The sequence below is a fragment of the Diabrotica undecimpunctata genome, unplaced genomic scaffold, assembly GCF_040954645.1.
Source record: "Diabrotica undecimpunctata isolate CICGRU unplaced genomic scaffold, icDiaUnde3 ctg00002400.1, whole genome shotgun sequence".
Taxonomy (NCBI): Eukaryota; Metazoa; Arthropoda; class Insecta; order Coleoptera; family Chrysomelidae; genus Diabrotica; species Diabrotica undecimpunctata.
In genome coordinates this window covers 1-16,303 of record NW_027313585.1, presented here as the reverse complement: position 1 = coordinate 16,303, position 16,303 = coordinate 1, and the positions used below count along the sequence as shown (strand labels likewise).

General features: G+C 33.9%; 1 protein-coding gene across 1 annotated transcript; it reads right to left on the bottom strand.

Annotated features, from left to right (window-relative positions):
* Window positions 1–351: 351 nt before the first annotated feature.
* On the bottom strand, window positions 352–16,295 carry LOC140431976 (uncharacterized; the record flags this gene model as incomplete). The annotated part of the gene is given in 14 exon segments (XM_072519842.1): window positions 352–659; window positions 1,393–1,584; window positions 4,417–4,607; window positions 4,669–5,220; window positions 5,223–5,321; window positions 8,267–8,362; window positions 8,462–8,645; window positions 8,708–8,876; window positions 9,577–9,592; window positions 10,890–11,223; window positions 13,679–13,923; window positions 14,689–14,914; window positions 15,803–16,027; window positions 16,155–16,295. Coding segments are annotated over 14 exon segments (2,787 nt in total), but the record flags the coding sequence as incomplete, so codon positions are not given.
* Between the last annotated feature and the right edge of the window lie 8 nt (window positions 16,296–16,303).

The following is a 16,303-nucleotide window of genomic DNA, read 5'->3' as shown; positions in this document are numbered from 1 at the left end:
CTGTTCCGCGCTGCAATAAACAAAGTAAAGATAGCCGTGATGATCGCCAACATCCGGAACGGATAGGCACTTTAAAAAGAAGATAGACTAAAAAAAAACAGTATTCTTATTTGTAGTAGCTCCTCTATCTGCTAGGCTGAGAACTTTTACCTTTTACGCTAATCACGTAATATTGCCTAGTAATCCTTATTTGAATATGTAAAATATCGACGGTTTTATCTTTGTCTGTTTTTAATATTTTAATCAGTTGTTCTTTTTATACGTTCTTCTTCTTATCTCATTTCCAAGGTAAAGTTTTTAAACGAAAGATTAAAGCAATATGAAACATTTTATTTATGATATAATGGTAACATTCAAATACAATAAAAATATCAATTAAAAATCACAAGACGATATTAAAAGTCAACGCAGTTTTCTAAAACATGTATAAAATATATATAAATTTCTTTTCATAGAAACAATGAGTTATCAACCGAAACAGCATTTTTTTTTAGTTAAAAAAACTTTCGAAAATTGGCACATTCAAAACAAAACAAAACAATTCATTTAAGTCTTTGTGTAACATTAGCTAGAGCCACTGCAAATGCTTGAAGGGCTGAAAAAGGATACTGAAAATCTAAGGTATAGGCGTTTCCATCTATGCGGCCAAATTGCATGACCTAAAAAAAAAATTAATATTAATAAAACAATAGTTTGATGACGGTTACTACTGGAATTGCTATTTAAATTTCCTTTGAACAATATATTTAAATTCTTTCTTTTAATATTATATCAGCAGTAGGTATCGGCATAGCTCGCAACAAAGGAAAAATATAATAAAATATGTATATAAGATGGAAGAACCGTATATACGTATTTCTGACTATTAGTCGTCTTCAGTACGGTGCAGCCAAGTTAGAAAAGGAGCATATTAACATGCGACCAAACTAGAGCAATCATGTTAGAAGACTCTGAGATTTCCAAAGTAACAACTAACACATCCAAGGAGGAAGCTTAGCTACCTTAAGAAAGGAATGCCAAACATTTAGAACGTTTCAAACAATAAGAAAAAGTTTATAGTGATTCTTTCCCAAGTTAATATGCCCCTTTTCTAAATTTGCTGCACCGTATTGAAGTCTATCAATAGTCAGAAATACGTATATACGGTTACCTTCCATCTTATACACAAATTTTATTATATTTTTTTGCCAAAATGCAAAAGTACCAATAAATCTTAAATATTTTACGTAATTTTAGCTACAAGAAACACACTAGTCATCCTGAAAAACTAAACCCAAAGAGTTTTGCAGGTTTTGGTAAATATTTATTTTTATTTCCTGGTTTCAAATTTTAAGTAGCAACCCCACGTAGATTGGTAGTTTTTATCGTTTATAATAAAAATCATTTACTAACCTGTTTTCCTCTAAATTCAATTTGAAAATTTTTAGCAGATTCCTGGGTAACTCTACCGCCGAAATCCAATTGATATACTTGATTATTTTCGTTCCACATCGGCGCTTTGTTGTGCATTACAAATTCCCGCCTTTGGGGGATAATGTGATTGTTACAACTACTACCATTTGGTTCTATTTTGCCTCTTTTGAGCTAAAACAAGTATTAGTGATAGAAAACAGTCGTTAGGAGATTTACTATTGACAAAAAAATGGATGGTGATGTTCTGAACAAAGAAAAAATTGTGTTAAGAACTATTTAAACATAATTGAAGTGCCAAGGTCTAGAACAATTGAAATATAGAAGATATATATAGAAAGATATCTAAGACGATATATCTAAAATAAAATGCCTTTATATATAAGGTTCTTGAACTCCAAAGTGAAAGTCCTATAGAGCTTCAGTGAAAACGCGCCATCGGGTTCTATTTTGCGCTAAGGCCTTCACCTCATTCCAAGACTTTCCTTGGCCTCTTATCTCGTCCATGATGGATCTTCTCCAAGTTTGTACTGGGTGACCTCTTTTTCTTTTCCCATGGGGATTCCACTCTAGGGCAGTCTTTGCGATACTGCAACTATTTTTCGGAGTGTGTGACCGATCCAACCCCACTTTCTGGACTTAATTTCATTTTGTACCTTCTTTTGTTCGGTCAGGTGTAGCAGATCGTCGTTTCTGATGCTGTTAGGCCAGAATATACGAACAATTCTTCGTAGACATTTGTTAACAAAGACCTGCAGTTTGTCTGTGAGGGTGTTTGTCACTTTCCAGGTTTCACATCCGTAGAGTAGAACAGACATGACATTTGATCGGAATATTCGGATCTTTGTCCTTGTAGTATACTCGCCAGATCTCCAAACAGGGTTGAGCGTGCTGAAAGCTTGTTGAGCTTTTCGTATCCTCATACGAATATCGTCTTCTGTACCTCCGTTTTCTGTTATGGCACTTCCAAGATACGTAAAGTTTTCCACATTTTCAATCTGCATATTGTCGATAGTAAATAGCGTGTTGTTCCTTGCATTTATTCTCATGGACTTGGTTTTACTAATATTGATTTTCAAACCTATTTTATTGGCTTCAGTGAAAAGTGTTTCCAATTGGTAAGCCAGATCTTGGAACCTTTGACCTATTAGACAGATATCGTCCGCGTATTCTAGATCGCCTAGGCGTGTGGTTAACGTCCATTGTATCCCTCTTGTGTCGGAGTCTAGTTTGGAGAGAACATAGTCTATAGCTATGTTAAAAAGAAACGGAGAAAGCACGCATCCCTGTCTAACTCCAGTAAGTACGTTGAATTCGTCACTGTTGATCCCATTGTGTGTCACGCTGCATTTCACATCAGTATATAGTGACTTTATAATAGAAATTATTTTTTGCGGGATGTTTCTTAGCTCTAAAATTTTCCATAGAGCAGCATGAGACAAGCTATCAAAGGCACGTTCAAAATCAACAAAAACCATGTATAGGGGTGTGTTCCATTCAACCGATTGTTCCATTATTACCCTTACAGTATTAATGTGGTCTATGCAGGAGGATTCTAGCCTAAAGCCTGCTTGATTAGCTCGAAACTCAACCTTGTTTGTTATTCTTTTCAGTATGATGGTCGCAAAAATTTTATTTATGACAGTAAGCAAGGTTATTCCTCTCCAATTTTTGCACAGTGTGAGGTTGCCTTTTTTTGGAAGCTTGATAATGTTACCTTTTTTCCAGCCCGCTGGAATGTGGTTTGTTTCCCACACCCCTCGGATTATGGGGAGCAAAAGTTCAGCAGTTAGATGCGGATCAGCTTTAAGCATTTCAGCAGCAATGTTATCGATTCCCGGTGACTTGCTGTTTCTCAGAGCCTTAAAATGCCTTTAAGTATGGATATTTCTTTATTATATTCTTCAATTATAAGAGAAGTGTAATTTCATTTTTAACTGTTTTATAGTGTGTTCCAAAAAGCATGCCTAAAATATAATACATATAACTAAAGAACAGTGACCCTAAGAAGATTTTTATGAAGTATTATATTCCTAAGAAAATCCTTATTATAACCCTAAACCCTTAAGATTGCCTCTAACAGAGTACGAGTATTATAAATACAACCGCTTATCAAAAATGATTAATCTTTCATCAAAAATTCTTTTCATTTTATGGAATGTCGAATGTCTTCAGCAATATCCTATCTTATCCTCATTATCACTATGGACGAAACTCTAAATATTGTGTAAACTAAACACAATATCCAGCAAGACCAGTAAATATATCTGATCATTTATATTCCAGTAAATAATGAATATCTAACGAAATCAATTCTACGGACAAAAATGGTGCCTTCATAGCAGTAATTGTCAATATCTACATTGAAGATAATCTAAATCCTAACACCATCCTCACAAGGCAACTATATGTTGGCGATACATCCGTCATGTTCCCACACGGATATTTTGATATATTTTTTCTAATCCTTCTGGTAGAGATGAAAACTGATTCATCATTGTCGTTTCTCGACGTATTTATAAAGAAAAACTAATCACAACCAAACCATACCAAGTTTTTATTGCTCTGTTTACCAAAAACTCACCCATACCAACCATTACTTGTATGTCAACTTATCACCGACTGTCACAAATTATTTCAGTTATTAATACTTTTGTTTTCAGGTCAATATACCTTAGCGACGATGCGCAGAGCATCAAAGAATTATCCGAAAAGCTATTGAGATCGAACAATTTCCAAATTGTCTCAATAAAATACATAACCGAAAACGATTGCCTTCAACTTGGAGATCTCTCCTCAATTATAATAAAATATTGTCCACCCAATTATAATAAGAATATATTAAAAGAAAAACATTTAACCTTGTAGAGATACAAAAAAATAAGTATTAATTCACTTATATACATTAAATAATATAAGTTCTGGATTATTAGAAAAACATTAATTTCTAAAGTATCACCATACCTTATAAATAAAAAAAGTACTGGATATTGATAAATTCTTTACCTTTTGTCGCAGCTGGGATTTTTGAAACGTTTCCAAATCCTTGTAATTAGTCCCATTAAAGATTTCATCTCCAGATGCGTTAACCTCATCGTCGGAACTTTCTTGATACTTATTTTTCCTATTTTTTCGACCTAATAGTGGTGAGTTTAAGAATTTTTTTCTAATAGGTGAAGCTGATTGCGGTCTCATACCTATAAAATAATGAAAAATTATTGATAATATAACATAAACGACTTTCTCATGCGACTTTACCTTTTTTACTAGGAGCAGGAGAAGAAGGAGAACTTTTCGGTAATTTTGGAGTAGTAGTACTCGACTTGTTGTCATCTTCTCTAAGTCTAGTAATTAACTTTTCTAAATTCGCTAAGGCTTGCGTATGGATAGCTATGCCATTCTTCTCACTACTAGCTTCCTTATTTTGGTTAACGTTAGTTTTCTTCTGGTTATTTCGTCCTCTGTTATTTTTGTCATTATTTATATCAGCTTTCTTTCGCCTAATCAAAGGAGAAGAGAAAAAGTCCCTCCTGCTGTTTTTCTTGTTATTACTTCGAATCTGATCCTCACTCAACGGAGCACAGGTTACATTATTTTCCGCAACAGCTTCTTCAACGGTTTCAATTTCCGGTATATCCCTCTCCTTCTTCTTTATAACTGTAGATAGAACGTTTTCACTATTTGGAAATATATCACTAGAATCTAAACTTTTAGATTTGCCGTAAGTTTTAAGTTTATGACTAACATCAGAATTTTTAGAAATGTGATCGAATTGTTTCGAATTTAGGCGATTCGATTTTTTGTTCTTGCCCTTTTGTCCACTAATACTAAACGTTTGGGAATGTCCTTTCGTAGTAACGATAACGTTTCGTCGCTAGGTACTAGTTGTCGTTCTACCATGTCCAAAAATCCTAAAAAAGCAAAAACATCAGTTTCATCAATTACTATTTTTGTAAAAACTATTTTATGTACCCAATTAATTGAACGAAAATCTACTATACTTTATTTCACGTTAAGAACGGAACGTTTGGCTTATGCAGATCAGTGTTACAAAAACTCTCAGGCACGTGTTGCTACTAGACTGCCGATATACGAGTCATTCTAATCAGAGCCGTATTCAGCACTGTGTAGTGATTCACTTAATTTCATCAATAAGCGGATACGTATATATAGTTGAATACAAAATAATACATTATAAATACTTGTTTCTTTACTAGACTTTCAGAAAGCCATAAATGGAGAACAGCTCCAAAAGGAATTGACGGAGGCATAATGACATCTATATTTATGAAATAAGAGAGAAAACTATGCGAAAACTACAGAGGAATAAGCGTAATATCATCAATAGGAAGATTATAGGAAAGATACTGAGAGAAAAGATAGAGCAAGCGATAAAAGGCAAAATCGGGGATTTATTCTTTTTGTTTATTCTTTATATGTATTTATTTCAAATATATCTAATACATATCTTTTTTTCTTATATATTTTTCTAAGCTACAGTTTGTAATCGTTCTTAAGAATTGTGTTGTTTCCCTTATCAATATAAGGACAAGAATAAAAAAAGGAAGGTATATACCTGCCTCAAACAATATATCACCCGTCAACGAACGATATCGATTTCAAATGGCATTATTAGTTGTACAATTCAGTACCTATTATAATTATTTTGTGTTCGTTAGCAACACGTTTTCTTTTAATTGATGTCTGATGTCTCACCTGTCACTTTCAACAATTTTTATACACTTGTTAAACAATAAAACTTATTATTTCTTTTCTAATTAAGTATAATAATAGTGTTTTATTACCTAACAAAATAAACACCAACAAAATAAATAATTTAATAATCGTTTTGAATAATTAATTTGATTATAGAATCCGATTGAGTGCGAAAAGTCGAATAAATCGAATGATATCACATGATATCACGATTAATAGCTATAAACAATTTTAACAATGCAATCTGATTGGGTGGAATGACATCACGTAAACTATTTCCAGATTTTCATACAGCATTATTTTTCGATGTTTAATTTACAACAACCTAAATACTTAACTTATTTTGTTACAAATTAAAACATTATAATGTATAATTGGTACTTATTCAATAAAATAAAGTGAAACCTTTTTTTACGTTATTTTTTTGTTCTAAGTACTTATATACTACTACTAATTATAAATTAATATTTATAAACTTTCAAGGACTCTTAACAATAATGTATTTCTAGTTTACTGATACTTTAGCATATAGATAATTAGTTAATGATAATAATTATGAACAATATTTCTACTAAACACTTTGTGTTTCTAATACTAATTGATATTGATTATGATAGGGAAGTTCGCTAATAACAGCATTATTAGCATCCATGTTCTAACGGAAGAAAAAGAGGATGATGAATAAGGCTTGTTTTATAAAGCACTAGACCGAGAGTACGATGAGCGTTCAAAAAAAGATATAGCATAGCAGAAGACTTTAATGCCAAAGTCGGAAGAGAGAATATATTTTCGCCCAGCATCGGAAAAGAAAGCCTAAACGTAGGCTCTAATGATAACATTCTCAGAATCATAAGAAAATCACAGAAAACTTAGAAGAAGAAGACGACATTAACCAACTATGGGCAAATATTCGATATATTGTGTTACACAAATCGGTTGAAATATTAGGTCAGAAAAAAGAAATCACTGGCTTGATCATGAGTGCGAAATAGCCACAAATAGAAAGAACGCAGCGTATCAAAAAACCATCGGCGCAGGTTCTACAAGGAGAAAAAAAGAAGAGTATAGACGTCTTAGAAGAGAGGAAAAACGTATCCATCGACGTAAAAAGAGGGAATACGAACAGAACACTCTCAATGAGATACAAAGTTTATTCGATAAAAATGAAATCAGGAATACTTACAAATCCTTAAATAATAGCCATCGAGAATTTAAACCACGATTAAAAATTTGTAAAGACACTAACGGTGAAATTTTACATGATACTCAGTTCTTAACAGACGGGCACAACATTTAAGCGAACATCTAAATATAAACGATATTGAAGGAGGTTACAACATAGACAATCAACAAAATCTACAACGTCAACTATACAGTGAAGACCCAACAAGAGAAGAAGTGTCAAATGCCATCCTAAAACTCAAAGACAATAAAGCCCCAGGAATCGATGAAATATGTTTGGAAATGTATAAAAAACAAGTGGTGATTAACTTTTCGCAGCAATCCATAAACTAATAGTAATTATATGACAGAATGATTTGTTACCAGAAGAGTGGCTAAAGGGAATAATATGTCAGTTGCATAAAAAAGGTGATCAACTGGAGTGTAAGAACTATAGAGGAATTACTCTGTTAGCATCTGCGTATAAAATCTTCGGCAATGTATTGTTTGAAAGACTTGAACATTTTACACAGGATATTGTGGCTCAATATCAATGCGGATTTACTGCTGGAAAGTCAACTACACATCAAATTCAAGCACATAGGCAGATTCTAGAAAAGTCACTTGAATATAACATAGATGCACACCATCTCTTCGTCGACTTCAAAGCAGCCTATGACAGTGTGAAAAGAACTGCATTATATAATGATAGACTTTGGGATCTCACCTAAGTTAGTTTAGTTGACAATACTAACAATGCAAAACGAAAGCTCGTGCGTTAGAATTGAATCTTATAAAATCTAATAGTTGCAATTTGTAATTTTTAGCATGTAAGTAACCTGTCCGAAGACCTGACGATGCACAACAAATTTTAGTGTTCGAAAGCATCCGATGAACAATCAATTGATTTTAAGTGAGTCTAATATTTATTTATTTAACCCTGTTGAAAAAAGATTAATTTAAAATGTTTTTGTCTTACCTACGCTACAACTTCTAACCATAGGATCTAACAAATAGGGAGTACTTTGGACTGGAAACTTTTTGGATGTTGAAGGCACCGAAAAGGACTTGTCCTCTTCACCTGATACAGGTGGCTTGTTACTATCATTGCTGATTGGTTTGCCGTCGACGTTTTCGTCGACTTTTTTAATCGTGAACGGTTTTTGAGTTTCACTAACGTAGGTATAATTGACTGCAATGTCATTTTTGTGATCTACGTACGATTTAACTTGTAAGCTAGTGGAATTCCCGTATTCGTTAGATGAGTAGGACATAAGGGTAGTGGCGGGTGGTCGGTCGAACATTATGTCGCTGGGCGCCACTGCGTTCTTTGGAGACTGCAACGCAGGAACTGACACCTATAGAAAAAAAATGAAAATTCAACCAATTTTAATGAAAAACGGAAAAATTATAATCGTACCTCGCAACAGATTGGTGATATGGCGTGCCGCTGGGTACTACCGTTCGGTCCTCCGTTTTGTATAAACTGGCCGATGAAACTCGTATTTTGAGAACTGTTTGGACGTATATTGAGCTGTGCATTATTGTTATTGTTGGTGGTTCTCAAGTTTTGAGGACGGATGTCGTTACTTACACTAGGTACTTTATTTACAGTTAGATTGGTGATGGTTTCTTCACAGGTATCTTTAGGGGATGATTTTGGTGCATCTAAAAATATACATTTTATTTACCACGTTAACAAAACGCAAGAAAGAGAACTTAATTTATAATAACCATTTTATATTACATTAATTGTAATCAAATGACAAAGAATCTTATTTTGGAAAATATTTATAAAGCAGCAGATTAAATGGAAGGTTTAAATCACGGATGCCCAACCTACGGTATTTAGTGGGCTACTATGTGGCCCAGCAAAGTCTTAGAAGTTTCATGCGAGAACTTGTTAATTTAGTTTTTTCGTCAAATTCGGTAAAACAATCATCCACTATACTACGCCACTGACTCGCGCTGTAAAGCAGCAGCTACAATCTTATTCAGATACTTTAGTCGCAATCGATAGTCTTTTGTTGATATTATTGTCATTTAGTTTCGATGAATGTGTCATACGATATGACCGCTTGACTTGTTTGATTTTTAACTTTTGTACTAGGCACTTCAAATCTGATTTTGACTATGCCGTATAGTGTTTTTAGCGTTTATTTCCTTTTAAAATTACTGTTTTCGAAATTATTGCAAGTAAGCTTTTAAAACGTAAATATGGGGACGATATCACCGTTTGTGAATTTACAAATGTCGTTTGACATGTAATATTTGTGTGGCAGTAAGTACCAAAAAGTGATTTCAACTGAAATTATCCAATTGGTTCACGCCTATGACCCGAATTTTTCACCAATAAAGAAATCTTTGGCCGGTAATAATGTTTAAAGCAGGAAAAAACCATATTTCGACGAAGCAAAGATTTGGAAATACGTTTTCACAGCTAATTTTCCATGTCTTCACAATTTGGTTTGCTATATTGTTATGGTTTGAGTTCGACGTATGTTTCTGAAGAAATGTTTTCAATTATGAATGTTATCGGATCACAATATCGTTCAAGATTAACCAGTTTTTACTCAAAAAAATTAATTTTCTTAGCTGTAACAACATCTGTAAAAATTGACCCCTACATTCAAGATTTAATTATGAAAATTTAGATTGAAAAGCCACATTAATCACACCAATCATAAACATTTTTCGCACTACATATATTAGTAATGCACCTTAAATTACCTACATATATTAAGCTGTTCAATAAGTCTTGATGTTCGATAAGATAATATCCTGCTACTAGTATATTTTTTAGAACGAAAAATCGTCGAATTACTGAAAGAGATTGAGTAGAAGCCCTAGGCATCCCATTGGACAGTTTAAGCAAAAGTATTGAGTTGGTGAAAGCTGTGTTTACGAGTTCCGCATTAACTAATAATTGAACAAAAACTCATTCGAATGCAACTTTCTCAGCAAATTTAGAGCTTTTTCGAAAGGATAAAGTGGATTTTGTGCATCGTTTCGTAACAACTAGGGATGAGACTTGGGTCTATAACCCTGTTTGCAGAAGAAAAGTTCCTTGTTCATCAGGATAATGTACCGTGTTATATGAGCAATTTGACAATGGCTAAAATCCTTGAATTAGAGATGGAATTGTTGGAGCATCCACTGAATTCACCAGATTTGGCACCTAGCAACTTCTATCTATTTCAATACCTGCAAAAATTCATGTGTGGAAAACGTTTTCCATTAAATAATGAGGCCCTAACAGATGTGAAAGCGTACTTTGCAGTCCTTTCAAATTCTCATTTCAGGGATGGAATTCATAGATTGGAATTTCTTTGGAACAAGTATATTGATTGTATAATAAAATGTGTTTCAAACAATGTTTTTCTTATCGAACTGCAAAACTTTCACCAACTGAAGTTTGTGTTCAAAAATGTTTGATGGCACGAATAACTATCATAAAGAGCCAATATCAAGAATTGTTGGCCACTCCTGGTTTAGATATGGATGCAACATTTTTTGAGCTATTAAAAGAACAACATTTGTATAAAACTAGGTTATACACTCTGAGATAGCGCGTGTGGTTACTTCTGGAACCAAATACGGACATTTCTGTTTGCCTAGCACCGGTCGGCGCGTAGATGCCATCATCGGTGCAATCGGCGGAAAACTATCGAACGAATCGACCCTCTTGATGCTCTCTAGTTGAGTCGTCTCTTCTTCGTCTTCAGAAAATAAATTTGGGTTAAAGGTAGGATCAGGCACAACTGGAAAATCATCACTGAGTTCAGTCATCACAAGCGTCATTTGGCGTGGCTGTAAATGGAGCAGAGACGTTTTGTATGTCACTTGGCCTAAGTTGCAGGGAACAGACGTGGCTAAGCCGTGGATTTTAAATTTAGTACCCCAGATGTTGGAAGTTACTTCCACTAGACGGATTTGCTAAAAAATTAATAAAAAGCTTTACAATAGTATTAGAAAAAACTGTCACTATTTGTTTAATCATTAAAAAAAATGGAAAGACAAAAAAAAGATGACTCAGAAGGGGACTTAAAAAAAGCAAAACGTCTATGTTGGCGTTATATTACTTTTTTCTCCCTCGTAAAACGCTGAGACGAGCGTCACGGAACTAGAATAGAACAAGATAGCGCCGTCACGAGTAGCGTCACAAAATGGCGGTTCTCTATATATTTTTAGTACTATCGATCAAATCGTTTCTAGTCCTCGTATATTTATTCTAAGCAGGTTTAAATTAAAAACTGCATGAAGAGTACCTAATAAAATATACACATTAAATGAGAAGTAGTTATCCTTTTATCGATCATTCTATTCATACTCTGAGATAGCGCGTCGTTAATATTTTTTCATGGTTTCTATTAAGAGGTTTCTTGATTAAGGTTTAGTTTAGGTTATCATTATGAAATCAGGCTATAATTTTAATTTTATATATTTCTCTGTTTTAAAATAATTTCATATAAATATAATGTCGATTTTTACAATTATCAGTTCAAAGATTCTATTAAAGTGCGACAAAAAGAGATTTTAGTAAAACATTTTAAGTTGAACTTTCATATATACTTTGAAAGAGATTTCTAAATCATCATCATCATCAGTGGTGCTACAGCTCTAATTGAGCCTTGACCTTCCCCAGTCTATTTCGTCAGTCGTTTCTGTTCATCGCCAACCGTTGCCAATTTGCTGCGCCGATTTTCCTTGCGTCCTTGTCCACACCGTCCCTTCATCTCAGTCGTGGTCTGCCTCTACTCCTATTTCCCACTGGGACCGATAATAGAGTTCGTCTGGGTGGGTAATTTTCATTTGATCTTGTCACATGTTGAGCCCATCTAAGCCTACCTATTTTTATGAAGGATATTACATCTCTACCATTTACTATTTTTTTATACTTCTCGTACAATTCGAAATTATATCGCCTTCTCCAAATACCATTCTCACAGAATGCGCCCATTATTCTTCTTAGTATCTTCCTTTCGAAGACGAGCAGAAGATTTGAGTCTGTTTTGGAGATGGTCCATGTTTCTGACCCATATGTCAGCACTGGTAGGATGAGTGTTCTATATATTATTAGTTTGATTTTCTGGCTTAAATTTCTGTTTTTTAGCTGCTTGCTTAGTCCAAAATAACATTTGTTTGCTAGCAGTACCCTCCGTTTTACTTCTTCAGATGTGTCATTATCGTTTGTTATGAGAGAACCCAAATATGTAAACTTATTTACTACCTCAAAATTATATTGGTCTATACTGAAGTTTTCTTCGGCGTTTCTAGCTCTATCTCTGTTATTTGGAATAGATGCTAACATTTTGGTTTTTTCCTCGTTTATTTTAAGGCCCATATTTTGTGCGGCTGTCAAGAAGGTGGAAGTCATCTCTTTAAGTCCTCGTGTAGTACGTGCGATCAAATCCAGATCGTCAGCGTAAGCCATAATCTGCGTTGATTTATTAAAGATTGTTCCCCTATTGTGTAACCGGGCATCTCTTATAGTCTTTTCTAACGCTATATTAAAGAGAAGGCACGCCAGCGCGTCTCCCTGCCGTAACCCTGCATATGTTTCAAACGCTTGTGACATATCGCCTTGTATTTGCACTCTGCAGATCACTTTACTCATAGTTGTTTTTACGAGCCTTATTAATTTATGGGGAATGTTAAGTTCATTCATGGCTTCGTATAATTTACCTCTTAGGACGCTATCATACGCTGACTTAAGGTCCACAAAGAGATGGAACGTGTCAATATTAAATTCATTGGTTTTTTCTAAGATTTGACGTAGCACAAAAATCTGGTCAATTGTTGACCTACCTGGCCTAAAACCGCTTTGATACTCACCAAGGATTTCTTCCACGTACGTACTTAAACGGCTGTACAGGGTGTTGGAGAATATTTTGTACATTGTATTCAGAAGAGTTATACCCCTATAATTTTTACATTCCAACAAATCTCCCTTTTTGTGCAGTGGACATATGATTCCAGTACACCATTCCTCTGGCATTTGTTCTTCTTCCCAGACTTTGACTATTGTGTTGTGAATTTGGTGCATAATGCTGTTACCTCCATGTTTGATGAGCTCTGCGGGGATACAATCCACTCCTGGGGACTTGCTATTTTTGAGTCGTGTGATTGCGTCTTTCACTTCAAATATTGAGGGAGGTTCTACGTTCTAGGTTGATTTCTAAATCAGCACATATTAAATATGGATTTTTAGAACCATTAGTCACAGTAAACAATTGGGAGAGTCCATTTACGTGACGAGAGGTGACCGTTATATAACATGTAAACTTTTTCAATGTTATTGAAATCTATAAAAATATTAAATAAATAATAAAGCTGAAGCACCGCCTACTATAGGTACTGTAGGTACCACTTTTTTTCTGGTCATACTTACTTCTGGCAAAGTATCAACATAAGATAAATCTTCATGCTCTGGATCTTGTTCTGCCCTTTGATATGAATGATGATTATAATTTAAATGGTGTTTGTGTTTTCGTTTTCTTTTTCTCGGCATTCTAGGAGATCCCGTACAACCATCTTCGCGGTCGCTTTCCGAAGAATCGCTTGGGGCGCCACCTGTACTTGCGGAATTAGTCGACGACGAGGAACTCTTGGAATCCGAAGAATGTGCTATGTAATCTGAGAGAAACATCTTATTAAACTTAAAAAGGTCTGTAAATTTTATCAAAAACATTTACAAAAAGTGTTAAGATTAATCTAGGAAGTAATTAATACAGACACGGTGTAGAGAAGAAAAAAAAACAAATTATTAAAAAATATATTCGACGTATTATTGAAGCACGGTGTGTAAAGTCCCGAAGAAAGTTGGTTAGAACATGGTTTTACATCTTTTAGATAAATAGGAAATAACAGAGTATAAAATTGGTCTTGCAACGAAAACTAGTACAAAAGAGATCAAACAAGAAAATTGCAATAAAGACGAAGAAATAATGTTAAAGAATATTCAAGAAGAATATAGATAAAAGATTTGTAGAATATTAAACAGGAGAACAGAGAAAAATTTTAAAATAAAATTCTAAAAAAAAATGTAGTAAAGCATTGAATCTTTACAAAAAACCATTGAAACAAATTACTTATGGGGAGATTAAGCACCAACTGGCAGTTAAGAACTACCAGAAAAAAGATGTTCAAACCATAACACCACACAAACGTTTCCCTGTCTCGTCTAATCTAAGAAAGATTTCTCCATATCAAGGGATGTATTTCATGTTTGTTGGTCTTAGAAAAGCATAGAATGATGCTTCTTTAGGTAAACTGTAGAAGCTATTGGGAAAAACACATAAATGTAAAAAATTAGTTATGGAATGTACAGGTAGTAATCAAAGAAAAATATTTAAGATAAATGCAGAAAAAACTACAGTGTTTAATTTAATTTAAACCTACCTTCCTGCGGGTCGAATATTACAAACTCTGGTCGTATTTTGCTAGTTCGTTTGCCTTTCAACAGCGGCACAAGTCCTCCCAGATACTCCAAGTAAAGCGTATAACAAATCCCTGAGGAAAGATTGTTTTCTTCGTCGTGTCGTATCATGGTACAATGCAGACGCACTGATCCCACTGGCGGTCGGGAAACGAACTCCCTTAATGCTGACGGTTCTGGTACACAGCACTGCAAAAATATGATATTTAAATGTGTAAGATATACATATATTACTCTAAATGTAAATGTTAGGTAAAAACAAACAAAGATCATATTCCTAAAAAGGAACGAGGAATCTTTCAACTGCCAAAAATTCTTTAAACTTTATTTTAGCAGTACTAGCGAGCACCGAATGATTAGAGCTAAACTGAGGATTAAGCACAGCAAGAATAGAAGTAATTTCAGGAAAGGTTGTAAAATAAATGTAGACAAACTAAGAAAAATAATTATTGATATGAAAGCAAATTAAAAATAGCTGAAACAGGCTGTAATGTGGAACAAATTAAATTAAATTAATGAAGTCATAACAAAAGAAAGAGCTCTTGAGAATAAAAGAAAGAAGACATAATTTAAAGCCCATTTACAGTTGAATGAAGACATTAAAAACATTATTATTCTGGCTTTACAATCCTACTATTAATTATTATTTTTTAATGAATACTAATTCAATTCAATTCCACATGACTTTTCGTATAACTCTTGCATACGTTCCTTTATAACTTATGTGATTTTATTTTAATGTTGGTAAAATTGTTGACCCCTTGCCAACAAGGCGTATCTCTGCGACTTTACTGGTAGACAGTTTTAAAAAGAGTTGGACCTGAAAATATTTAAACAGTCTTTCTTGGTCATAAATTCATTCAATCCTTCACAATCACTTAATTCAGTAACTAAGAATAGAAAATTCTTAGTTTCTTGAACAGATCAAAACCCAACAAGGGTTGTCCAACTAATGATAAAACGGTGGAAGAAAATAAATAATTTTTTAAAGAATAAACAACAATAATGTTCAACAATTCTATCATTTGGTGAAAAATAAGAAAACTGATCTACATCATTAAAAAACTGTTAACTCACCCTTATAGTTTGAGCAAACAAGTTGCCGATTATGTTTCCCAAACGAGCAGGTAGAGGTAATAGACTCAATTGTGCCTCGTGTTTGATCAATTCGTGGATTCTAAGTCTACAAAGTAATTGCAAAGAGGCAATTCTTTTGGAAACCCACGCTATGTGAATTTGAGTTCCCGTCGCCAAAAATAACCTCTTATCGTTATGGCCCCAAGTTAGCGTCGATACTCTAGCCTACAAAATATTAAAACATGTTTTATGGATAATTGTGGAACACAGAAATAGTGAACATCAAAATGAATTTTTCGTCAACATAAATAATCGCATAATAGTTTTTTATCAAAATTAAAGATAATTTTACCTGCTTGTCTGGAATAACCGTAGAATACAACAACTGGCCCCTCTCATTGTAAAACTTCAACATATTGGTATACTCTATCTGCCCACCTGGTGATCTGCATTCCAACACTGTACCTGCTACTGCTAAAAATTCCACTCTGAGATAGCGCG